General features: G+C 40.5%; 3 protein-coding genes and 1 long non-coding RNA gene across 5 annotated transcripts in view; 1 reads left to right on the top strand and 3 right to left on the bottom strand.

Annotated features, from left to right (window-relative positions):
* Positions 1–27,686, top strand: part of LOC139340971 (transmembrane 9 superfamily member 2-like) — a 369,464-nt gene that overhangs the window by 52,207 nt on the left and 289,571 nt on the right. The gene's annotated exons all lie outside the window — the stretch shown is intronic.
* zswim8 (zinc finger, SWIM-type containing 8) overlaps positions 1–27,686 on the bottom strand; it is a 425,535-nt gene that overhangs the window by 187,175 nt on the left and 210,674 nt on the right. The window lies entirely within an intron of this gene.
* Positions 5,430–6,394, bottom strand: LOC139341636 (uncharacterized). The gene is made up of 3 exons (XR_011603010.1): positions 5,911–6,394; positions 5,820–5,846; positions 5,430–5,596 (listed from the first exon to the last, which is right to left on the bottom strand). It is a non-coding gene; the product is annotated as an uncharacterized lncRNA (long non-coding RNA).
* LOC139340972 (uncharacterized) lies at positions 11,873–26,295 on the bottom strand. Its single transcript, XM_070977150.1, has 2 exons — positions 25,807–26,295; positions 11,873–13,602 (listed from the first exon to the last, which is right to left on the bottom strand). The coding sequence occupies exon 2, from the start codon at positions 13,595–13,597 to the stop codon at positions 12,086–12,088; it is 1,512 nt and encodes a 503-aa protein (XP_070833251.1). The 5' UTR covers positions 13,598–13,602; positions 25,807–26,295; the 3' UTR covers positions 11,873–12,085.

Genomic DNA, 27,686 nt, shown 5'->3' with positions numbered 1-27,686 from the left:
AATCAATTACTGTACACATGTGTAAAAAAGTAAACTGAAATTCATACAAAGTGTACGATTTCATATGAATTTTTTCCTCTTTCTTTCTCTTTACAAACGTGTATGACAATTTCCCCAGGTCAGCACATGACTCGTTCATCCTGGCGAATTCTAGCATCCGTACAGTTTTTCAGGGGGACACCCCTCTGCATGGGTGGCTGCTAGGTCATAACGGCTATCCAATGAAAACGGTTGATGACGCCATATATCAGACCTTCAACAAGACGGCAGCGTGGTTTTAACGGTGTTTTCAGCAGTGCTCGGTCAGTCATCGAACGCACATTTGGGGTTCTCAAAATGCGTTTTAGATGTCGATGCATTCTTCTTGGCATGTTGCGTTTTACACAACATGGCTGTACGACGTGGATGTCAATATGAACTCACGGAGGACACATTAAGGGACTTAAGACGGAGAGAGGCCGAACTGCATGTGCCGTGTCAACTGGGAGAGCAGCAGAGCACACGGGAGAGGAGGGAGCACCTCTCCGCCCAGCTTTGTCATTAAGTGAGTATTTGCGGTTACATCGGTTCAAAAAACATCTGACGATCAATAACTTTCCACGCTACACAGATAGACAGTGTAGATGTGCATGAATGAGGAAGGCTGTAGACAGTCATGGTGTAACACCCGTCAGCTTTTAGTTGCTAAGAAGGACCACCAACAACCTACAGTTGACTTTACATACCTAGCATTCCCCGCGCCCCCCAATGTAGTAGTAACCATAGAAACTGTCAACACAGTCTACAGACAGTATTAAATTAAATTTCACAAGGCCGTAGATACAGCCAGTGCAAGCCTGGACCTCCCGGACCAGAATGTCAGTCTCCTCCTGGGAGTTTGTTTGGGCATGGGACAGTTTCCTGTCCGGGCTCACTCATCCTCGAAACTTGCCATGCGCCTCACCAGCAGCGTTTTTAGAGGTGAGGCGAGGAGCTGGTGTGATTGGTGAAGATTGGACTCAACTGTGTCAAACCCACTCCACGCCTTCTCCCGAGTTGCGCTGCTGGGTGGGACTGAGATGTGAAGGGGGAGTAGTTGCCCGCAGCACAGTGCACGAAAATACCAAAGGCTGCGCCGCCATGCCCCATCGGCGAAGCAGACCTGACTTTGCGCTGCTCTGGTGGCGGAAATGAAAATAGAGCCCAATGTCTCCACAGGCCTCTGTCTTCTGCAGTACCAGTGCCTGAGGAAGTCAAACACACACCAATCCTTCTTGTGCTTATTGATTTGAGTGTGACTTGGGTTGGACCACGCTGCTGTGCCATCAGAGGGGAGGGAAGTTATTCCATTTTGAGACATTTACCATCACAACACTTCTTGTCTCTTCAGTGGTGTTGCTCAGGTCGCTTGGGGCTCCAAGCAAGAAATCCCTGGGGCCCCAACCCCACCCAAGCATGCCGCAAAAATTTGTTTTTTGTACACATAAATTCACAATTTCTGGGACATTTGAGATGAATACTGAAAAAAATAGATTAGTGGTTCTCAAAGTGAGGTCCAGGGACCACCAGAGGTCCAGGGAAAGCTCCAGTTCTTCATGAGACTTTAAGGAGCCGTGCTTGGAAAATCTACATGGAACAGAAACAGGAAGATGGCTTGGCATCAACAGCATCAGAGAACACTATTTTTTGTGCTGATTTTGTTATTAAAGTTTGTTTTAATTGATTTTAATTTTAATTTTAATTAATTTTTTTAACTATCCAGGGCATGTGATCATGGTCACTCCTAACAAGTAGATGGCAGCAGATCACCAAATAACTGCTAATTGCTGCTCACTATACTCTTTGCTGTAGCCGTCTAGAGCTGTAGCTACTAGTTTCCATTAGCCAATTAGCTTGGTAAGCTGTGCAGCTAGTAGTGCTATTAGCACTAAATCAGTCAAAATCTTGGCCATATCTTCCACATTGCACCTTTAATATTAATATGAGGCGAACAGAATCTTATTTTTGGTCCTCAAAGCATTGATTGTTGACATAATGGTTTTGGTATAATAAAGAAAAATAAGATAACAGTAAATAACAGTTGATAAAATAAATGTCTTAATAAATAATGAGTTTGCTTCTCAGGGCATGTTTTACTTTTAATCATCCTACTTTTCAGCCGCTAGAGGTCACAGTAAAGGTGCACCAAATTCTACAGAAAAACACTAGATATATGAAACAGGTGAGGAGGATATATTGTTCTCAAGCAACAGCTGCTATGATTGAAGGCCTTTTTTGTATTTTGAATGTGTTTAAGTATTTTGTACATTTTGTAATTCTGAGCAAATGCGCTTTCAGCTTTTCTGTATGTTTTAGCATTTGCAGCATTTTCAAAACCAGACTCCCAAAAACTTTTGATATATGTGCTTCCACACTTCCACAATGTATTTTTTTTTTAACTAATACCATATCAAGACATAATTACCCTTGTGAAAAAAAAAATGCACTAAAATATACTAAATATCATTATACTGAGCATACTAAAGCGTACTTGCGTCCAGGCTATTAAATAGTGTACTTTAAGTGTGCTAAATTGGAACATCTAATTTTGTACTTATTACACTGAGCAGTAAGTACAAAAGTCGAACTTGAGTTCTCAACCTAAAATGGCACTATTTTAAGTATACTTAATATACTGTGAGTACACAATTATTTTATATTCACATATATTCACATCATTATTTGCACAATAATGAGAATTGATATGAACAATGAATGATACGATGAATAATATGGATTATATGATGTAACATAAACAAATGGATGAAGAAGCTATAGCAAAATAATAAAAGGAATGAGTTTGGCAATAGTGAGAAGTAGTTCTGAAGAAAAATGAGGATGCTAATGTAGTGTTAATTTCTTGAATTAATGACTAAGCGAGTCTAATGAGAACCGAGATTCTCTGCGCTGCGGTCCAACGGGGGAAAACAGTTGAGCCGCAGTGTTGAGAACCAATATTGGACAAAGATGCTACAGGGGTTGGACATTTGGTGTTGGTAACAGACAAGGAGTGCCTCTTTTGATGGCTATTTCACTCAGACAGATGGGTTGAGGCTGGCTGCAGGACTTCAGTCCAAAGATGTTGACGACCGTATGGCAAAACTTCTTGGTTAATAATAAAGTTGAGAATACTTTTGATGGCTGGTTGGAAATATCTACAAAAATATTATTACGTGATTCAGCTTTAATGGTTAAAGAAAAAAAGAGTTGGGCTTTAACTCTGAAAAAGTTATGTGGTCTAACATGGTGAGCAAAAGTAGACAAAAGATTACAATAAAGTGCCCATAGGTGGGAAAAAGATAACCGACAAGCAAAAATTGCAAGAACTAAAGAAAAACTGAAGTGCCAAAGAAGTGAAGTGAGTAAAGAACTGAAGTCAAGGTAAAAGTAAAAAAAAAAAAAAAAAAGAAGTTAGTGTTTGCTGCGGGCTGCGGGGCATATACCCTCTGGTGCTCTGGGGCGTGTCTGTGACAAAAAGGCCTTTGCTTGCTTTAGAATGATTTACAGGAGAACGCTGTTATTGCAACTGTAATAATTGGCTTTACCTAGGTATATCATTTGTTCTTATTCTGTACTTTCCTACTGCACTTGTGTAACCTAATGTATGTCCTTGTACTTTTCAGAACTGTGAGATAGCATGACTGGTGAAAGCCAGATTGGATAACAGGAGGCAGATGACACTTCTCTTTTCTGTCAGTAAGGTCTGTTGCATTAGTTACACACCCAAAACAACACTCACACACAGGTGACAATTTTTTTGTGTATATATATATATATTTATATTGTTATAATTTTTACTTCTTTAATAGCTTATTTTTAGTAGATGTGTCATGCACCAGCTTCACCAAAACAAATTCCTCGTATCTGTAAAATCGTACTTGGCAATAAAGCTTTTTCTGATTCTGGTTCTGATTCTGATCATACATCAACATTGTTCACAAAATATATGTTGACACCAATATACATGCATCAGACACATTTCGTTGATTAATAGCAGTATCCTTCAATACTAATACTAACTTGACTAATAGTATAACTAATTAATGGAACAAGGGAACAAGGAAAGGCATATTATATCTAGTGAATTAAGCATTGCTAATTATAATTGTCTCATGTATTGTCATGTATCTGAAACCTACCCGCTATGGCAGTATTTAGTATTGGCTTTGTCTAGTGATTTTATGTGTTCTTATTCTGTACTTTCCTACTGCACTTGTGTAACCTAATGTTTGTCCTTGTACTGTTCAGAACTGTGAGATAGCATGACTGGTGAAAGCCAGATTGGATAACAGGAGGCAGATGACGCTTCTCTTCTTTATAAATCAATCAATAAATACTTTGGCTGTAAAGAGAAGATTTCTCCAGTCTGGGCTTCCAACAAAAGAATGGGGGCTAACAATTTGGTGGCGTGACCTGAGACCATGTCCGATTGATGAACGCCAGAGCTGATTGATTTCAGACAATTCCAGGCAGAAACTTTTGCACATTGGACCCATTAAATTAAATTTGTCTGATTACAGTTTTACAATTGCTCAAACACATTTCTTGAAACCTCCACCCATTTTCTCAAAACCTTAAACACAAATCCAAAAATTCAAACTACATTCACAAAACCCCAGACTTTTCTATCACAATCAAAGTATCACCTCAAAACCAGTTATCCTGTGTCCAAAACGAATCAATGTGTTCAGATCATACACACAGCAAGTAAAAACATATTCACCTCAGAGCATTCGTTAGACACTACATAGAAAAATTTACGACACAGCATCCAGGGCACATAGTTAACAGAAAATGTTTATTGTAAATGCATTCAGCATGAAATTATCATAGTTAAAGTGATATCTACATTCAACGAAACAAAAATTCAACCAAAAAAAAAAAGAAAAAAGAAAGAAAAGCACATTACTGCACAGTCAAAGTCACTGAGATTCATTCTACAACATCTTGTCTTTGTGCGGGGTCTGGCCAGAGGACTTCCACATCGCAGGCAATATTTTCCCTTGCCAGACAATGGGGGAAGAACCCTCTAGTGTGCAGAAACCAGCCTTGACACGACTCCACAGTTATATCATCACAGGCCTGTTCTATTGCCTCCAATAAATTTTCCCTGGTGTAGGGCTGTCGGTCATAGACCTTCCACTGCCATGCCGAGAAATGCTCTGAAGGGGCTGTAGGGTGGAAGGAAAACCTTGATGAAGCACTGGTTGTTGGTGAACCACTCTTCAGGATTGCATGGTGAAAACCGCCATTTTTCCAAACTATGACATATATTGGATGCACTGCTTGCTGATCCAGCTGTTCATGCACATAATATCATAATATCCTGTAGACCCCCCCACAAATGTCAGGAGATGTTCAGTGTTATATGGCCCCAGGTTTGCATGACGGTGGAGAACCCTGCAGTTACTTATGGCTGCACAAAGGGTAACATTGCCACCACGCTGGCCAGGGACTTCCACAATGGTACATTGACCAATTATGTTCCTGCCTCTCTGCCTCCTTTTCACCAGATTGTACCCTGCTTCATCTATGAAAATGTATTCATGGGGCCTTTCCATGGAATCCAGTTCAAACACTCTATAAAACACACTCTATAAAAATAGATAGAAAGTAGTTTAGTACAGCAAGTGACACAGAAAGACAGACTTCTGCAATAGTGTATTTACAGTATACACTCCAGATTTACATACATTACAATATAGTTTACTGTACTGTAAAAGCAGCCACGCAACTACTAGCCTACAGTAACAGTTGGCCTATGAGCACAGAATTATACTGAAAGTGTGTGTAGGTTACACTTACTTGCACATACTGATATCTTAGATCTTTGACTCTTGCAGAGTGTATTCTGTACACTTGTTTCATGCTAAGTCTGTTGCATGGGAGGACACGGTCAATAGTTGACAGAGACACACTGTTGATTCCATCAAAGTTGACATTGTCTTCAATCACTCTCTGCTGCATTTCACAGAGTTGAATGGCATTATTTTGAAGGACCATGTCAACAATCAGTGCTTCTTGTTGTTGGGAGAAAAGAGTAGTCCTTCCACCCTCATTTGGTTGTCTTTCAATTCTACAAAGGGGAAAATGCACTTACAAACATATACAGGCAGTAAAAATAGTATTGTAATGAACATTACAGTACTTACAGTACCGTATTCTGTATGTCAAATGTTGTACAACAAGAAACAATTACCTGTTCTCTTCTCTGAATGTCCTGATGATGCTGGCCACAGAGAATCTGCTCAAATTAGGCTCGACTCTTTGTCCTGCTTCTCTCATTGTCATACCATGAACAAGGAGATGGTGTACAATAGTTGCCCAAATTTCATCAGTGATGATTGTTCTAGGTCTTCTTCGGCCTCTTCCTCATCCCCTTACTGCTCATCCACCACCTCTTATACGAACTCCTCTGCCACTCGGTATGTTTCATTGTACTGTAGATGAAAGCGCATGTGCCACCTGTGCCTTCTGAACTGGCTTTTATCCTGCCCAGTTGGTCTGATTTGTTGTTTGTAAAAGATGACAGCTGTGTTGGAGTTGTGTTCACATTTTGCTGCCAGTGTTTACAATTCTGCAACACAAGTGTATCACAGTGTGAAATATGTTTAGAGACTGAGAATGTGTTCAGGGTTTTGCAACAAAAAGCAGATGAGTTTTGCAAATCCAAAAGAGTGTTTAATTCAAAAAATTAGTTTAGGCCACTGAGAATTTGGTTCAGAGAATGGGCTTTACTGTTTTAGCAATTGTGAAAAACTGTAATGCCATCCTCTAGTAGTTTGATATTAAAAAGTAAATTGAACTGTTTATTAGCTGAATGGTCACACGTAAAGTACAAGCACATAGTCTGTGAAACATACAGTACAGCATAGTATATAATACTGTACCATTGAGATGTTACAGTACTTTGTACAGTATACAGTACAGTACTGTAAATACAATAAAGTTTTGTGAAACATGCAGTGATTATATTGAAATGTTTCAGTACTGTGTATGGTATATACAGTAAAGTACAATAAAACCAATAACAATTAGTGGCTGCATTTCCCTACCCCACCTTCGGGGGGTGGACGCAACGCCTGTTCACCCAACAGCAGAAACTTGCCATTGTAGAAATAGTCAGAGCAAACAATGCAATCTGCCTCCACTAGCTGTGGCAACAAAAGCTTGCAGATAGGCAAGTATTCATCAACATAAATGGAGTAAGCGTTATTAGGGTAAGGGTTGTTTTTGTTTTATTTTCTTTTTACTGCATGTATAGTACTGTAATGCACAGTATTGAGTTGATGTAATTCTAACCTTACAGTAATTCTATTACAGCAGTTTTAATTTTTGGTTGTTGTGAAAACCTTCGTTGGAGAAAAAACACAACAAAAACTATGTAACAAACAGTGTTGCATTGAGCTTCACAGAATGCTCTGAGAAACTGAATAAAAACAGTGAAAATGAAAGACCACAGTGTTTTATATAAAGTAAACTAGTGTGTTGCTGCTAATCTGAAAGTGTATTCGTATGTTGAAAGTGTGTATCATTTTGTGGTCAGTGTGACATTGTGACAAAGGATTGTTAGGTTTTGATAGCAGAGTTTTAGTTTGACATAGATGTGAATGGTTTATTTTCCAGTGTTGTGTCTTACGTAGAGTTTTGACACAGTGAGCCAAGTTTTGCAAAAAGTGTTCAAGCAACGGGCAAAAACTGTACAAGGGTCAGGGTTATTTTTGTTTTATTTTCTCTTTACTGCATGTACTGTACTGTAAAGTATAGTGCTGTAATGTACAGTATTGAGTTGATGTAATTTGTAACCTTACAGTAATTCTGTTACAGTACTTTTCATTTTTGGTTGTTGTGAAAACCTTTGTTGGAGAAAAACAAAAACTGTGTAACAAACAGTGCTGCATTGAGCTTCACAGAATGCTCTGAGAAACTGAATAAAAACAGTGAAAATGAAAGACTGCAGTGTTTTATATAAAGTACACTAGTGTGTTGCTGCTAATCTGAAAGTGCATTCCTATGATGAGATTGTGTATCATTTTGTCAACAGAGTGACATTTTGACAAAGGACTGTTAGGTTAACTCTTGAAACTCAAAAATAGCAGAGTTTCAGTTTGACATAAATGTGAATGCTTTATTTCCCAGTGTTGTGTCTTATTTGCTTGTTTGTAGAGTTTTGACACAGAGAGCCAAGTTTTACAAAAAGTGTTCAAGCAACAGGCAAGAACTGTAACTTTGCTTCTTCCCTGGAGTCTCTGTGCTTTGTTGTCTCGCAGGTTCCCGTGGATAGTGGCTGAATCTGGATTGTGGATTACAGCTACGTCTCCTATCATGGCCCTGCCTGACATCCACCATCACTGATACTGTGGTCTGGTCCAGTCCAAATGGCCGGCTACCCAGAGCCTGGTTCTGCTTGAGGTTTCTGTCTGTTAAAAGGAAGTTTTTCCTCACCACTGTCACCATGTGCTTGCTCATGAGGAAATTGTTGGGTCTCTGTAGATAAAAAAGCTTGGCCTGTACCAGCTCTTTATGGAAAGTGTGATTTGGCTCTATACAATTGAATTGAATTGAATTGAATTGAATTGAATTGAATTGAATTGAATTGAATTGAATTGCACTAAGGTGCGTGTCAGTCACTTATCCCACATCATGCCCTACTCATTTACCCTGGGTAGAGTACGCTTGTAACACTCTTACTAGCTTGGCAACAGGAATTACCCCTTTTGAAGCTTCCCTTGGGTAACATTATGAGCATTAATTCACACACACTCTCACACACCAATGGCACAGATATTTGGGGTTCAGTATTTTGTCCAAGGACAGACTGCTAAGGCCAGGGATCAAACCATCAACCTTCTGATAGGTGGATGACTCACCTGCTCTACCCCCTGAGCCACACCTGCCACTGGATTCTACCTAATAGCAAGAATACTGAAACTCTGTTGTCTTATTCTCCATATAACTGTCAGCTTGTGTTTCACAGTTGGAACATGACATTTTAAACACTCAGTGAACAATCATGTTTCATTCTTGACTTCTGCTTCATTCACAGATGAATCTATGAATCTCACAGTGGTTTATTGTGTGGCTCTGAACAGGATGTTTATTGTTTCATCCCAAAAGGTTTACTTGTTTTATAACAACCAAATCATGTATTTTCCATTAGTAGTGTTTCTGATATTGATACTAAACAAACATTAACATCAACATTAGCTACCAGTTTCAATACCTGTTGATGTCACCTGTCAGTGACACACAGCAGTATTCTCTATTTAGTGAAAAATAAAAAAATGTGAGTAAAATAATTTAAATTTCAATATATTTATTTACCTAATCGTTGTAGGTAAGAGAAACAAATAAGAATATTTTAAAAATTGATTCAAATGATGTACTTCCTGTATTATAGTTTATGTTTTCACTCGTGATCAATAGCTGAGCTGTCATACTCTGCATTAAGTGTAACTCACTTGGGGGGGATCCATGCAACAGTTTAACAACTATGAGTATTGGTAAACAGACCTATATTATTATTTATTTATTTATTTATTTTTACTTAGAATATTGTACCACAGAAACTATATGACCAAAGTAATTCCTACTAAAAGATGATCCTGAAATGTTTTTGATTTATAGTTCTATTGTACTCAAAATGTCTTTGAAAAGCTGAATGAACACAAATTCATCTACATTTTCAGGTAATATTGGAGTTCAGACTTGTTATTGATTCTTTGAGTAGTCAACATCCAATAAGCAGAAAATATTTTAAGGTTGGACTGAGCACATTTTCCGACACATTAAATAACTTACCTCGATGAAAACTGCAAACAATTCAAATGCCAACCCATCCGATGTTATCCTTGCCTCAGTCTATTCCCTTAAATGACTAAGGTTGAATAAAAAAATAAAGAAGACGAGAAAGGATTCAGTATGCAGTACAATGAGGTTGAGGGGTCAAGAAGCTGTTGTTTTCCAGCTACGTGCAACCAACACTATGTTTCCTTTTAGCATAGGAAATGTCATAGTTTTCAATTCAATTCCATTTTATTCATATAGTGCCAAATCACAACATAAGTTGTCTCAGGACGCTTTTTAAATACAGCTGGTAGAGACCTAACATCAGTGAAGATTCTCATTCATCCAGTATATATAGCATAGTACATAGCATAGTACTGTATATACATATATATTTATATATGATATGTGTACATATTAGTAACAGATAGTATATGTACATAATACAACACTGTGGATCTAATAATAATGGAAGTATGACTAACAGTAATAGCAGTTGCAATGGATACCAGGCAGGGCCATGGCAGGAGGCGTAGCTATAATCCACACTCCCAGCTCAACCACTATCCATGGGAATCTGTGAGACAAAAAAGCAAAAAGACTCTGGAGAAGAAGCTAAGTTAGTAACACACCTTGTAGGACATGAATCCATACAGATGGAGAGGGAGAGAAGGACAGAGGAGCTCTGAGTATCTTCAGGAGGTCCCCTGACAGTCTAATCCTATATTAGCACAACTAGGGGCTGGTCCAAGGCAAGCCTGATAGCCTGATTGTAAGGGATTGCAATTAGTTTTTGTTCATTGTTTTCAGACAGGATGTGCGTGATTTTTACAATGTTATGTAGATGAAAAAAGGCAGTCCTTGAAATTTGTTTTACATGGAAGTTATCAAAGATACTATTACTATACGATACTATATTACTTAAAGTGGTGGCCAGCATAATGCCATCCGTAGTTGCTATATCATCAGATAGTGAGTTTCTAAGGTGTTTTGCTATGATATTTCACTAGGATCTCTTCATGGATTATTTATTCTTGTTTATAACAGTGATCTGAACAGTGCTTCAGATTTCCTGTACATATGATTGCATACAACTGAACTATTCCACAAGATTCCAGGCATTGCAAAGAGGACTGGTGAAGAGTTAGAGTCTTAAAATGGTTTAAAATGTTCTAATGCTGTCTTATCTGTATATTTGATTAAAATTTAACTGTAGAGAATGATCATGTCTCTGTATGTTCATACAGTCAAGAGGAAAACATATCCAGGAAGTGTCATATCATTTAATCACAATCAAAATTGCAACACAGGTCACGGAAAACATAAAACTTATCATAAATATGTAGGAAATTAAGATTGCTAGGCTCTTATACCATGTTCATGGTCAAACTGCAGGTATGCTGAACAAGCCAATCACATGGAAGTACCTGAATGTGTCCATCACTTAAACAATAAAAGACCATCGTCTTGTTTCCTTTGTCTGACTTCCCCAAACACAAACAATATGCATTGTGTTGATTTGTTTTGAAGGTCCCTTCCAAAGGACATATTCAATCTATCTTCATTGTCTTAAAAAGCAGATAAGTGTAAGTTAATTTGTAGACTACTTTTACTTGTTTTACAGTATTACAATGATACTAATTTTGTGTTTATGAGCAGTTTGTGACTGTGTAGGAGAGGTGTTGATTCTTTGGTTTTCTTTGAAACTGTAGACTCAGATGTCGGGGATTAGGGTTTAGAATTAAGTCAGAAATTCTCAAAAGCTTTCTCTGCCAGGCATCCATTGCCATGTGCACATGTCACAGTCCAGATGGTCAAGCATTAGGTTGAAGTGTCTCATGTTGAATTTCATTTTATTTCCCACTTCATGTATTCATTATAAGCTCTGCAAGAGGTGTTTCATTGTGTCTCTGTCCTGTCAGGATTTTATTGTAAAAACCAATATTGAGTGGCCTTCTGAAAAAACTGGCAGTGCACAGGTGCAGAAATCAGGTTTACAATAGTTGAAATATTGAACCATCAACAACAAATGACAAAATATATATATCTGTTGTTAATTCAACTCAACTTCATATTGATTACACAAATTTTTAATCAGTATTTCCTACGAAACTTTTGCATTGGTTCTAGTATGCAGGCCATTCTTGCAGTATGCAGTACACAGATTATTCTATCTTCCCCTGATCAGATGGGTGAGATAACATTTGAGTCTGAGGCTATGTGTAGCTAGCTACTGAACATAGTGTTCAGGTATTATCCCACCCATCAGTTAGCTGGTCAGTCAGTCGACAGCTGTAGAGGTCCGAGCACAACAGGCTGGGGTTTGGATGGAGCCCATCATCCTACCCCTCTTTCTCTGACAGCCAGTCTTGCCACTCTGCTGGGAGATGGTGTTCTGGTGAGATAGCTTGGCTGCATGACTTGCTGTCTCCTTGATCTGCAGCTCCAGGTGTCTCTGGATGGCCAGGCCCAGCTCCTCAGGGTCGACGGAGGCCCCATACACCTCCCATGTCATCCCTTCTGCATCCCACTTCACCTCCTTCACTGGGGACTTGGGAGCACCACCCAATTTCTTGCCTCCGTCACTATTTGGAGTTTGGCTGCAGGAGGTCTCACTCCTGCTCCCCTCTGCCAGACAGATCTTGGGAAACACATGAGGTGTGATGGTCTGTCCTGTCTGCACCCCAACATCCCTTAGCTCTTTGTAGGTGGTCATGGTCCCCATGTCCCGAGTCATGGTGACATGGCTAACAGGACAGCTGCAGCACTCCTCTAAACCAAAGTTTTTTGGCGATTGTGGCCCAGCAGCAGGAGGCAGTGTGCTGATCCAAGAGCAGTTGAGGTTGCAGCACTGCAGCAGGTGTTTAGCGTCCAGGCCCGTCTCACTGACAGAGGACATGAGACGAGGAAGGGTGAGGTGGTTCATCACTAAAGGAGGTGCTGCAGCATGCTGGATGTCACAGCTGGACTCTATGTGATGTGGCTGCACCTGAGAGGGGGCTGGGATAGGCTGGGGATGGCAATAGGCAGCAAATGTGTCCTCAAAATTGCCATGATGGATATAAGAGCCATAGCAGAGTGCCTTGTCACATTTAGGGGGAAGATGGCCCTTTTTGACAACACCCTCCATTTTGGCTGCTGCCTTGGGAGATGAGATACAGACACACCTGCTCGGACGGTGCTGTATGCCGCCCTCTCCACTGTTGGCCCCTTTGCAAATAGTGGTGATAATGTTGCACTGTTGCAGCTGCATGGGCTGCTTGCAGGCTAATGTGGAGTGACTCTCAGCCTCTTGGATAATCTTATCTTCTCCATGGGAAGCAATTCCACAAGTTTCACTCTTGTGACTCCAGTGACTAGGCAGGGAGGCTGGCTTTACACTCTGTACTACACTGCCAGCCTGAGGATTGTCATTGATTGCATGCATCTCGTGGTCACGTGCGGGTGTACATGTCTCAGCCAGATTATGAGGGCGGCTTGAAGAATGGGGGTGCACACAGTGTTCAGATGGGTTCCATTTTTGTTCACCAGGTTCTCTGCTGACCTTCACACTGCTGCAGTTAGTTTGTCTTGTAGGAGGAGTTGCTGAATGTTCTTCATAGATCTCACTGACATCCTCCTCTGGCTCCTCCTGGCAAGTGTAACCCAGTCTTTCAGACAGTTGGGAGGGTAATACTGCATGTGTAGAGCTCTTGGAGGTGTGAAAGAGTGAGTGACCAGAGAGTGCAGATTCCAAGGAAATAGCTCCCCCAAGTGGGTACAGCTTTGACACAGGATGCCCAGCCGCTGCCATGGAACCTTTAAGAATAAGTAAAACACACACAAAACACACACAGAACACAGAAAATTGCATAAACAAATAAAATAAATAAATTATTTTAGATTTTTGAGTTTCAAGAGTTAAGAATGACTATTGCTTCTTGCTTCGTTGCTATTGGGTTATTTTCATAATGTAATGTCAAGAAAAACAAAAGCAATAACAAATAAATAAAATCATCATTGTAATATGACTATAATTAGGCTTATTTCAATTGTAAATATACTGTATTTATATAGACCTTTTCCAGTCTGCCAACCATACAAAGCGCTTTTACAACACGAGTCTGCATTCACACATTCGTACGGCAGCTAAGCCACCTTCTCATTATGAGCGTTTCCATTCATACACACTAGCATCTTGAACAATTGTGACACTTTTGTCAAAGTGTTGTTGTCCTAAATAAGACAAAAAATGACTAAATAAACCAGTCCACCTAATACTAATCCTTTATATGCTGCCCCACTTGCCCACCCAAGCCTGACCTCATTCAATTATTATTGTTTACCTATAAAGCATAATGGTTATCTATCTGACCACTAATCATAACTTATTTATACCATCAAATGCAATATTGCTCAAATGTTACTCATGGCCAGATAAACTTGACAAGGAACCGCAGGTCAATATGTGGCTAAGCTCCATTATTTCTCCCATGCACTATGCACAGCAGTCCTGTGCTGAAACATTAGTACTGAAAGCAAGTACGTAATTACCTGATACTATTGACTGGTCCTTGGTGACAGACAAATACATTGTCGCCCAGATCAGCCAAAAATGAATGAACAGTTCAGTCTCTGAAAAAAAAAATTCCAGGGTTGTTGCACATTAAAGTTTAGGGTTTGATAACTTGGTCATTTTTTTCTCTGGCCTCTACAGGCCTCTGCTTAAACTACTTAGTGTCCACTGTCCCTGATTACAGATGAAGAAAGGTGAAGACAAAAAAAATAAATAAATAAAAATAAAATAAATAAAGTTGTATATGGCCAGCAAGGTTTTTCTATATATTCTGGACACCCGACAACTATTTGTGATAAGTTTACAATCACTTCTGCAACAACAACAAACAACAACAACAACAACAACAACAACAACAACAACAACAACAACATTGTGCACACTTCAGAGTTAAAATTCAAACTAATATCAGGACTGAAGTGTGTGTTATTACTGTTATTTACTGAGTTTTCTTCCCAAAATCTGTTCATGCATAAAATAAGAGTGAAAGCTGAATTTTAAGTACATGTGGTGTTATGATGTTGTGTTTATATGCTGAGGACTGCCACAAGCTCTCAAACCAAAAATGCCTTCTCCAAAGCACATTAATGCTGTAACTAAATACTAACAAACAAGGCAACTTTTCAACTTGTAACTGTTAACAGTTTGGCAAAATTTTGTGAGAATAATGATAATGCATTGTGCAAAATTTGTAAACACACTGCACTGAGCGGCATTAGACATGAGAGCATCACAAAAGACAGCTGTGTTGCCAAAACAGAACTACAAGAAACAACAGTCCCATAGCTCAATCATTCAGTATGCTGCATTTCACTCCCAATAGTCCAATCATTCAACATTTCGAAAATAGTCTGCACTATATGACTCTTGATGCGGGCCTAGTACATAAAGACTGGAAACATGAGGAAACTGCAGTGGCTGACAAGGGCAAACGCGCGGCAAACGGCAAAACGCTGCAAACACAGGAATGATGCAAAGCCAAAAACACACAAACACATAAAACAAATGCAACAGAAAAACACTGCAAGAGAAAAATGCTGCAATGCAATGCTGCTGTTGCCGTTTTACGGCGCGTTTGCCCTTGTCGGCCACCGTAGGAAATAGCTAACCTGCCTGTGTCTGAAGCTCACTTTTTTACACTTTGTATTTCAGGTTTCAAATTCATATGTAAACAGAAAGGTAAATTGTGATTGTGGTTTTAGGATAGATAGATAGATAGATAGATAGATAGATAGATAGATAGATAGATAGATAGATAGATAGATAGATAGATAGATAGATAGATAGATAGAATTACTGCTAGGAGGGGGCCCCACTACAAGTGGGATTTCCTCCCTCATGGAAGTGGACTTCGGTCCCAGAGGGGATTAAGTATTCCCCATTTTGCGAGTCAAACTTTGTTTTTTTTTTTATCTGGTTTTCATTGATGTTAATACCAAGCATATTTCTATCTGTTCATGCAGTTTTTTTTGTTTGATGTTAAGTTTTATGTTGGGTAGACCAGGAGTAGAAAAGAAACAAAATGTGTTAGAACAAATGATGCAAAGACATGATCTTAAGTTTATGTCACTCAATGTGAAAGGTTTAGGCAACCCAAACAAGAGCTATTGTAAAGAAAGAAAATAAACATGTTATCTTCCTACAGGAAACCCATCTATCTCCACAGGAACATGAGAAATTGAAAAAATTTGGATATAGAAACCTCTATTACAGCTCGCACACTCAAAGCCACAAAAGGGGAGTAACAACCCTAATTGCAAATTCAGTTAAATTTGAACTATATAAAGAAATAAAAGATAAGGAAGGGAGATATATCATAGTGACGGGCAAAGTGGAAAATAAAATCTTCACATTTGTAAATGTCTATGCACCTCTGAACAGTAATAAATGCTTCTTCAAAACTTTATCTAATACCATTTCTATAGAATTTGAGGGGATATGTATCTGTGGAAGGGATTTTAATGTGATACTCAGTTATAATTTAGATACAACCAGCCAACCAACAAACATTGGGGTGGCATTGGCCTTATGGTTGAGGCTGCAGGAATCCTGCTGTGGATGTTCTCTGAGCGCTCACACAGCTGAACTGAAGTCAGGCTGACGTGCTGACGTGCTGAGGTAAGCGTATCGTCTCACTTCCTGTTTCTGGTTGCTGCCTTACGAGTAGTGTGCGTTTGTCGCTCTTGTTCCTCTGAGTGTAATTTGCTCTGTGTTTTGTTACAGCGGCCTTTTATCCGCGCTCTAGAGTAACATTAGTTCTGCTCAAGCACCCATAAGTCTGTTTATTTAGTGACCGTCAATTTTATTTGTCTACGCGCTTGTCTGCTCTGCTAGCTATACCAACTTAGCCTAGCAGCTAGCGATGGCTTCTCTCTGTCCCTCTCCAGCTCTCTCCTGCTTGGTGTGTCACATGTTTAGCTACTCTGCCTCCTTTAGTGATACTGGTACGTGTAATAAATGTAGTTTATTTGGTGAGTTGGAGGCGAGGCTTAGTGAATTGGAAGTGCGGCTCCGCACCATGGAAACAAAACCATTAGCTATAGTTAGCCAGGCCCCCGTAGTCGGTGCGGACCGACCAAGTGCAGCTCCGGCTAGCCGTCCCTCGATAGCTCCCGAGCAGCCGGGAAACCAGGGAGGCTGGGTGACTGTTCGAAGGAAGCATAGTCCCAAGCTGAAGCCCACAGGTCACCACCAACCGCTTCATGTTTCTAACAGGTTCTCCCCACTCGGCGACACACCCGCTGAGAAACCAACTCTGATTATTGGCAGCTCCATTTTGAGAAATGTGAAGTTAGCGACACCAGCGACCATAGTCAAATGCCTGCCAGGGGCCAGAGCGGGCGACGTCGAATCAAATTTGAAACTGCTGGCTACGGATAAGCGTAAATACCGTAAGATTGTTATTCACGTCGGCGGTAATGACACCCGGTTACGCCAATCGGAGGTCACTAAAATTAATGTGGAATCAGTGTGTACATATGCTAAAACGATGTCGGACTCCGTAGTTTTCTCTGGACCCCTGCCAAATCTGACCAGTGATGACATGTTTAGCTGCATGTCATCGTTCAATCGCTGGCTGTCGAGGTGGTGTCCAGCAAACGGTGTGGGCTTCATTGATAATTGGCAGACTTTCTGGGGAAGACCTGGTCTGATTAGGAGAGACGGCATCCATCCCACTTTGGAGGGAGCGGCTCTCATCTCTAGAAATCTGACCGATTTTATTTATGAACCTAACCCCTGACAACTCAGAGTTGAGACCAGGAGGCAGAGCTGCAGTCCTACACGCTTCTCTGCGCCTCCATTAGAGCAGTTACCCACTCAACACTCCATAGAGACTGTGTCTGCCCCCCGACCACGTAAACTAAGTAAACCAAAAGTACAGAGGAGTTAAACATAAGAATCTAATTAAAATTAGAACAACCTCTGCAATAGTACAACAAGATAGGAGAATTAAATGTGGACTCCTTAACATCAGATCTCTGTCCTCTAAAGCTGTTCTAGTAAATGAGTTAATATCAGACCATAATGTTGATTTATTTTGTCTGACTGAAACCTGGCTGTGTCCTGAAGAGTATGTGAGCCTAAATGAAGCTACTCCTCCGAGCCATATTAATACCCACATTCCTCGAGGCAGCGGCAGAGGAGGTGGAGTTGCAGCCATTTTTGACTCAAGCCTTTTGATCAACCCTAAACCTAAACTCGGCTATAACTCATTTGAAAGCCTTGTTCTCACTCTTTCTCATGAGAAATGGAAAACAGTGCAGCCACTTTTATTTGTTGTAGTATACCGCTCTTCTGGTCCTTACTCCGAATTTATAGCTGAGTTCTCAGAGTTTCTATCAAGTTTAGTTCTTGAAGCAGATGAAGTAATTATTGTAGGTGACTTTAATGTACATGTCGACGTTGATAATGACAGCCTTAGCACTGCGTTTATCTCAGTATTAGACTCAGTTGGCTTCCGCCAGAATGTACATGAACCGACTCACTGTTTTAACCACACCCTCGACCTTGTTCTGACATATGGCATTGAAATCGAAGACTTAATAGTCTCCTCACAGAATCCTCTTTTATCAGACCATCATTTAATAACTTTCGAATTCATATTACCAGACTACCAGCCAGTAGGCAAAAATTCTTATACCAGACTCCTGTCTGATAGTGCTGTAGCTAAATTTAAGGATATGATCCCATCAGTATTTAATTCAATGCCATGTCTCAATACAACAGAGATGTCTTATGCTAACGTTAGACCCTCCCAGAATGACTTCCTGGTTGATAGTGCTACAGGATCGTTGCGTATGACACTTGACTCTGTTGCTCCCCTAAAAAAGAAGAAAATTAAACAGAGGAGGTTAGCTCCATGGTATACTCCTCAAACTCGCAAATTAAAGCAAACTTCACGGAAAATAGAAAGGAAATGACGTTCTACCAATTTGGAAGAATTTCAGTCTGCCTGGCAAGACAGTCTTAAAATATACAGGTAAGCCCTCCGCAGTGCCAGGGCAGCCTATTACTCTGCACTAATAGAGGAAAATAAGAACAATCCCAGGTTTCTCTTCAGCACTGTAGCCAGGCTGACAGAGAGCCATAATTCTGTTGAACCATGTATTCCTTTAGCTCTGAACAGTAATGACTTCATGAGCTTCTTTAATGATAAAATTCTAACTATTAGAGACAGAATTCATCGACTCCTGCAGTTAACAGGTACTGTTTTGTCTTCAAACGCAGAAATCGTAGAAACTGTTACTCAGTCTGTCGCAGTTTTAGACTGTTTTACTCCTGTTGACCTTCACCAACTAATTTCAATAATTTCATCATCAAAATCATCTACCTGTATTTTAGATCCTATCCCGACTAAGCTGTTTAAAGAAGTATTACCTCTAATTGACTCTTCAGTTTTAGACATGATCAATCTCTCTTTATCAACAGGCTACGTACCACAGTCCTTTAAAGTAGCTGTGATAAAACCGCTACTGAAAAAGCCTACTCTTGATCCAGGGGTTTTAGCCAACTATAGACCGATATCCAACCTTCCCTTTCTCTCAAAAACTCTTGAGAAAGCAGTTGCCAATCAGCTGTGCGACTTTCTAAACAATAATAGTTTATTCGAGGATTTCCAGTCAGGATTTAGAGTGCATCATAGCACAGAGACAGCACTGGTTAAAGTTACAAATGACCTTCTAATTGCATCTGATAAAGGATTTGTCTCTGTACTAGTCTTATTGGATCTTAGTGCTGCATTTGACACCATTGACCATGGCATCCTATTGCAGACACTGGAACATTTCATTGGCATTAAGGGAACTGCGCTAAGCTGGTTTAAATCCTACCTGTCAGATCGCTCTCAGTTTGTACGCGTTAATGACGACTCTTCTGTGCTCACTAAAGTCAGCTATGGAGTTCCGCAGGGTTCTGTGCTTGGACCAATTCTATTCACCTTATATATGCTTCCTTTAGGTAAGATTATCAGGAAGCACTCAATAAATTTTCATTGCTATGCAGATGATACCCAGCTATATTTATCAATGAAACCGGAAGAAACCAGTCAGTTAACTAGACTACAAGCATGTCTTCATGACATAAAGACCTGGATGACCTGCAATTTTCTGATGCTAAACTCGGACAAAACTGAAGTTATAGTAGTAGGCCCTAAACATCTTAGAAAGTCACTTTCTGATGGCATAGCAGCTATGGATGGCATTGCGCTGGCCTCCAGCACCACTGTAAAGAATCTGGGAGTCATCTTTGACCAAGACATGTCCTTTCACTCCCATGTAAAACAAATTTCAAGGACTGCCTTTTTTCACCTACGTAATATCACAAAAATCAGGCATATTTTGTCTCAAAATGATGCGGAAAAACTAGTCCATGCATTCGTAACTTCCAGGCTGGATTATTGCAATTCTTTACTATCAGGCTGCCCAAATTCATTGCTGAATATTCTCCAGTTGCTCCAGAACGCTGCAGCACGTGTTCTGACAAAAAACAGGAAGAGAGGTCATATTTCTCCAATACTAGCCACTCTGCACTGGCTCCCTGTAAAGTTTAGAATAGAGTTTAAAATTCTCCTCCTTACTTACAAAGCCATAAATGGCCAGGCACCTTCTTATCTTAAAGAGCTCATAGTACCTTATTGCCCTACTCGAACACTGCGTTCCCAGAATGCAGGTCTACTTATGGTTCCTAAAGTCTCAAAAAGCAGAACAGGAGTCAGAGCATTTAGCTATCAAGCTCCTCTCCTGTGGAACCGTCTTCCAGTCTTTGTCCGGGAGGCAGACACTGTCTCTACATTTAAGAGTAGGCTTAAAACTTTCCTTTTTGATAAAGCTTATAGTTAGGGCTAGCTCAGGCTTGTCCTGGACCAGCCCCTAGTTATGCTGCTATAGGATTAGACTGTCGGGGGACCTCCAAAGATACACCGAGCTCCTCTGTCCTTCTGTCCCTCTCCATCTGCACGCTTTCATGTCCTACCACGGCGTGTTACTAACTTAGCTCCTTCCCCGGAGTCTCTGTGCTTTTTTGTCTTGCAGGTTACACAGTGGCTGAATCTGGATTGTGGATTTCAGCTGCGTCTCCTGCCTTGGTCCTGCCTGACATCCACTGCAACTGCTACTGCTATTATTACATCCACTGTCACTGTTACTGTGATTGCATGTCTGTCTCTCTGTCTCTCTCTCTCTGACTGCATTCCTGTCTGTCTGTCTGTCTGTCTGTCTGTCTGTCTGTCTGTCTGTCTGTCTGTCTGTCTCACTCACTCTCCCTCTCTTGCTCTCCTTCTCTCACCCAACCGGTCAAGGCAGATGGCCACCCACCCACAGTCTGGTTCTGCCCGAGGTTTCTGCCTGTTAAAAGGAAGTTTTTCCTCGCCACTGTCGCCAAGCGCTTGCTCATGGGGGAATTGTTGGTTCTCTGTAGATAAAAGAGCTTGGTCTGTACCAGCTCTATATGGAAAGTGTCTTGAGACAACTTCTGTTGTGATTTGGCGCTATACAAATAAATTGAATTGAACTGAATTGAATTAACTGGACTCTAAAGGAAGGATTGATACCCCTGTTGTGGAGGGAGGTGATTGTGTCCTTGATCCCCAAGGAAAACAAAGATAGAGATGACTGTGCAAATTATAGGCCAATATCAGTCCTAAATGTAGATTATAAACTATACAGTTCAATTATTGCAAAAAGGCCGGAAACATTTGTATGCGACTTAATTGACAAAGATCAAACTGGATTCATATTAGGAAGGCAAACGCAGGATAACATTAGAAGAACTCTACATATACTACATAAAATCAATAAAGATAAAGCAAGTGTGGCCCTGATAAGCCTTGATGCCGAAAAGGCTTTTGATAGGGTCAACTGTGAATTTTTATATCAAACTTTAGAAAGATTTGGCTTTAGCAAGGACTCAATTAGATGCATTAAAGCAATATATCAACTACCAACTGGCAGGATTAAAGTTAATGGTTCCTTATCAGACCAATTTGAATTAAGTAGAGGAACAAGGCAAGGGTGCTGTCTTAGCCCCACCCTATTTGCCCTATATATAGAACCACTGGCTCAAGCAGTTCGCCGGAACAATAGAATTAAGGGAATCTTTATTGGATATAGCATGAACACAAAATAGGCCTGTTTGCTGATGACGTCATGCTGTACCTCAGGGGATCTGGACACATCCCTCCCCAGACTGATGGGACATATAGAAAAATTTGGCTCATACACTGGGTACAAACTAAACATCCCCAAAACCCAAATTCTCTTGTTTAACTATGTACCTCCCAAAGAAATTAAGAATGAATACAATATAAACTGGAAGGCAAAGGTGATTAAATATCTTGGCATATACATCACAAAGGACCCTCCTTTGATGTACAAGGCTAACTATAACTGTAATAATGTGAACATTAAACAGGACTTGGAAAGATGGTCTACTCACTGGACTTTAGCAGTAAGATAAATGTGGTGAAAATGAATATTTTGCCTCGACTTATACCTATTTCAATCCCTTCCAACTGAAGTAAGGCAGCAAGCAAGGCAGTTCTCAGCATGGGACAAAATTATATCTCGATTTATTTGGGGTGGTCAAAGACCTAGGATACATTTCTCTACACTCCAGCTACCAAAAGATAATGGCGGTATGGCACTTCCAAATTTAAAGATGTATTATTTTGCGGCGCAGCTATGACCCCTGTGTAACTGGTGTGATAACACATCCATCCATCCATTATCTATACCGCCTATCCCTTTCGGGGTTGCGGGGGGCTGGAGCCTATCCCAGCTACAATGGGCGAGAGGCGGGGTACACCCTGAACCGGTCGCCAGCCGATTGCAGGGCCACATGCAAGGACAAACAACCATTCACGCTCACACTCACACCTACACCTACGGACAATTTAGAGTCATCAATTAACCTAATGAGCATGTTTTTGGTCTGTGGGAGGAAGCCGGAGTACCCGGAGAGAACCCACGCATGCACGGGAAGAACATGCAAACTTCACACAGAAAGGCCCCGCCTGACCCGGGGATCGAACCGGCAACCTTCTTGCTGTGAGGCACGCGCACTACCTGCTGCGCCACCGTGCAGCCCGTGATAACACATATGAAGCAAAATGGAAGAGGACTGAGACCTGCATCCCTAGCTATAGTATCCAGGTATGTATCGGAGAGAGGAGTGTACCATGTTCTATTAAGGTAGCACAGTGGCACAGGTGGTAACACTGTCGCCTCACAGCTAGAAGGTCCCCGGTTCGCTGTGGGCGCTGGTGGCATGTCCTCCACCATGTCTTCATGCCTGCTGCTCTAGGAAAAAGGGGCCTTTCTGTGTGGAGTTTGCCTGTGTTCACCCAGGGTTTCCTCCTTAAAATAACCCCCACTAAAAACATGCAAGAAGATCACCACCTGACCAATGGTGACGAAGAAGGATGGGTCCCCGGGCGCGGGAGCCGGCATTGGCTGGCAGCTGGCAGCCCACCGCTCCTGGTCTGCCGCAGAGGAATGACAGACCAGGATGGGTCAAACACGGAGAAAAATTATTTCACGAAGCATGGCGTGTGTGCAGTCTCCTCCCTGTAGCATGTGTGTGTGCAGTGATTAATAAAGTAATCTTAATCTTAAACTTAATTAAGGATATAATTGATCCTATCACAACATTTACATTAGAAACATGGTTTACCCTTGTCAAACAAACAAAAATGGGAAATTCTCAGAAATTATTAAGATGCGTAGCTTTAGATAGTGATTTTGAGCTGGGGAGGCAGGACACAACCTTTAAAGAGTGGATGAACAGAGGCTTGACTGCACTTTGCATGGTTGTAAAAAAACAACGAGATGAGGAGCTTTCAGGAGCTGAAAAACATGTTCTCCCTTAGGAACCAAGACTTATTTAGACATCTTCAATTAAAAGATTAATACAACAAAGGAGTCAAAGGTAGTGTTGCAGAAAAGATTAACCCAGTGGTGGATGAATTGTGTGGTGCCTACTTCCAAAAGACAACCAGGATTATTTCTAAGCTATATCACAGCTTAATGAAGTGCCAGAAATACACATCACTTTATGTAAAAGCAAAATGGGAACATGAACTTAACATTACAATTACAGAAGAGGACTGGCACCATACCTGTCATTCACTCCAAACTTCTACAAACTCTCTAAAGTGGAGAGAATTTAACTGAAAGAATATGATTCGGTTCTTTATCACTCCTCATATAATATCACTCCTCATATTTTAGGACATAAAAGTCTGTAAATACTATTCCCGGTACACCCTTTTGTAAATACTTTGTGTTAACTGCATGCACTTTGTCTTTTAATATTCTATTCTGTTTTTGATGCTGCTGTGAAATTCGGAATTTCCCCTCGAGGGACAAATAAAGGAATATTGAATTGAATTGAATTGAATTGAATAAAAAGTAAACAACTCCTGAGGCCACAGTCCTGTTGGAGGAACTGTGGCAGCACGGAGGCACATCACTCCCACATCTTCAGAGTTGTCCGGGAATCCAACCATTTTGGGTAACAGTTAGTACTGTGATAAATGTAGTTTTAGGTTACAATGTCCCAAAGGAATGTGCCACACTGTACCTAGGAAATATTGCCACAGCTGTACACAAAGAAGACCTCTACTTGACTAAGATCCTTCTAACAGCGGCAAGGAAGGCCATAACAAAAAACTGGCTCAAGTCTGACCCACCACAACGTTCAGACTGGACAGGAATCATCCGGGAGATTTTTCTGATAGAAAAATTGACATATACCTTAAGACTGAGGAAATTTGCCTTTTACAGAAAATGGGAGAAATGGATTAAAAATTTTGAAGCCCAACCACGATGTAGCTCCTCACATTGAGTGTAAGATTTATTCCTTTACCTATTGTAAAAGATTTTCTTTTTGCAATATATGTATATACATGTACGATTTCGTATGTGAATATATATATATTACCTTTGCTCGGTTTGACCTGAACTGTGACCTCCGATTCCCCACTGTTCATTGTTATGACATGTAAGTTCCATACAGTTGACCCATACACACTTTTTTTTGGATGTTTGTTTGTTTTTGTACTTCAAAACTAATGGAAAAACTAATAAAAATTTAAGTTAAAAAAAAAAAAAAATAGCAAATAAGATAATATATTAATGACTTAATGATGTGCACAGCTTAACATTTTAACAGGAGCTGTTATACAGTCTTATGGCAGCAGGAATAAGGGGGAGTTACATACTGGATTTGTTATATATACATTTCAGTTTCAGTATAGATTAAACAAATGATATTCAAGGTGTTAATCTGTGAGCTTTAAAGGTGTAAGTAGGTGTGTTTTTGACCTTTGGACAAAGCAGCAGCTAGGTGTTAACCTGCCTCTAGTCTAAAGACTAAGGCTAACCATGTCCTGACTCCAGCTTTGTACTTAACACACCCAATACTTAATACACCCAAAAATAGTTGCAGAGTGATTCTGATCAAATGAATGGCTGACTGGATCCATATTATGTCGTGAGAATGTGTAGTGGCTTAAACCATCACAAAAGCAAGTTCTAGGATCCAGACAGCAACAAGTCTGTGTTTGCTAAGAGTGACAATCATAATTGAAACTTGACTTTTGTAAATGTTTTTACTTTCAGGTGCTATTCAGGTGCCAGTTTTATGACATTTAATTTCATAACCTTGTATACAATATTCTAATTTACCATTGTGGCACACATACATAGCAGCCATGGGAAATTTTCAGGTACTGACTCATTCAAGGGAATGACATGCAGCAATTTAGGTGTGAACATCTTCTGCACACCGTTCTTACAATAATATTCACACCCAGGAACAGATGCACTTACAGTATGCTTACACAAAGAGATGCAATAAGAAATAAATACATGCACACACATACAAGATCAATGTAAACCCAAGAAAAAAAAGAAAGAAAAGGTTTTAAACATTTTTATCCAAAGTCTTACCTTTCACAAAAAAATACTTGCTGCTGAGGCTCTAGCCTCGGCTCTTTCCTTCCCTTTCTGATATATCAGGTGATGGCTGCAGTTCCTTAGAAAGCCTTCATCCTCATCCTCCTCACATCTACAGGTGACCTCTCCCTTTCTCTCTATCTTTAACTTCACTTCATTCACTGAGTTGCCTCTGATCCCTCTCTGCTCTCCTCCACAGCATCCTCTTCTCTCCTTTCTTTGTCTCAGCAGCCCCCGGTTGTGCACAAGATGGAGGAGACCTTGAGATAATCTTCTCCTACATCTGATTACAAATGTGAGAAAGCAATCTTAAAATCCCTGCTCAGTAAGAGAGAGTCAAGCTGGTTAGTGGCTGGCTCATCCAGTTGTAGTGGGAGACGGATGGAGGGGGTAGGGAATGATAATGAGCGGCGATAGTCAGGCATCCAGCGTCATTGTCCCTCCACCTAGGAAAAGGGGAGCAGGACTGATGCATCAATGAATGTGTGCACTAGAGAGAAAATAAAAATGGAGAATGAGTGTCTCCATTCTCCACTCATTTTTATTATTGCTCACACACACGATCAGTTCCACTCTGAGCTCAGTTACTGGTTTGGTTTCATACTCTGCTGTTCTATTGCTCAAGCTCCCTTTAACCCTCACACTAACACCAACCCACTCTCTATCACCATCCCTGTTGCCATGGAAACAGCAGTCGGCCTCTATGTTTTTTTTCAGCTGGCAATGAGACAACAGACAGGCAAAACAAATCAGCTGGGAACTGCTGGTGATTGACTCAGCCACAGCCACTTTCACATATGAACTCATTGCTTTTCAATTCCACATTCCACTGTATGTGACTGTAGAGAACATGAACTGTTACGTCAGCTGTGATACCTGTCAATCATCAATCAAATATCAAAGATGAGATTCGGTTCCCATTCATTTCTATGCGAGATAATATGTAAGAATTACCTGAAATGACTGTCATTTTACAAAATATCTCCACACATGAGAATGCAAAAATGATTCCAAATGTTCAAATACAAGAGAAGAACATCTTAAATGTGTGTAGTGAGCTCATATTCCTTTGGTGACAGTAATTTAAAAACACAAATAATAGTAGCTAATTATTTATTTATTTGTAATTATTGAAAACCATGGCCTAGCAGTAGCCAAACATAAACTAACGGGCAGTCCACCATTGCTGTTTTAGATGCATGCTCATTACATACAGAAAAAAATGGGCATGTGGCAGTTGAGGTGATGCTGCTCATTGTTTCCCAAACACTCCATTTTACATGTAAACACAGATACACAGAAATGTTTTGTTTGTTTTGTCCACAGGTGGAGGAGGAAACTGGAAAACTTACAAAATATCCATATACAAGTGGTCAAGGCCTAAAAAGTGATGAACGTGGCTTGGAGCCACAGAAGTTACTGTTGTGCCGTGTATATTTTTATATACACGGCACAACAGTAATTTATATTTTTATATTTAAAGCACTCTGGTAAGACCAGGGGCGGGGGACTGAGATCTACGTTAACAAAACTTGGTGTACAGACTGTTATCACCGGGAGCCACTGGAATGTCTGATGATCAAGTGCAGGCCTTTTTATTTTAGAGAGTTTACATCCACTGTGATAACTGCAGTTTATATCCACCTGGATGCTAAACTAGCAATGAAAGAATTGTATGCTGCTATCCACAAACAACAGACTGCACACCCTGATGGAGCCTTTATTGTTGCTGGAGACTTCAACCACTCCAACCTGAGGACTGTTCCCCCCAAATTTCACCAGAATGTCTCCTGCCCCACCAGAGGACACAAAACCCTGGACTATGTTTGTGCAAACATTCCTGAGGCTTACGAGGCCACCCCCCTCCCCCACCT

Source organism: Chaetodon trifascialis, chromosome 13 (genome assembly GCF_039877785.1).
Source record: "Chaetodon trifascialis isolate fChaTrf1 chromosome 13, fChaTrf1.hap1, whole genome shotgun sequence".
In the NCBI taxonomy this organism is placed as follows: domain Eukaryota; kingdom Metazoa; phylum Chordata; class Actinopteri; order Chaetodontiformes; family Chaetodontidae; genus Chaetodon; species Chaetodon trifascialis.
Note: the sequence above shows the minus strand (reverse complement) of the source record. Positions and strands in the feature narration are given on the sequence as shown.

Excerpts from the sequence above, each read along its gene's own strand:
- LOC139340972 (XM_070977150.1), bottom strand. The coding sequence starts at position 13,597 with ATGGCAGCGGCTGGGCATCCTGTGTCAAAGCTGTACCCACTTGGGGGA.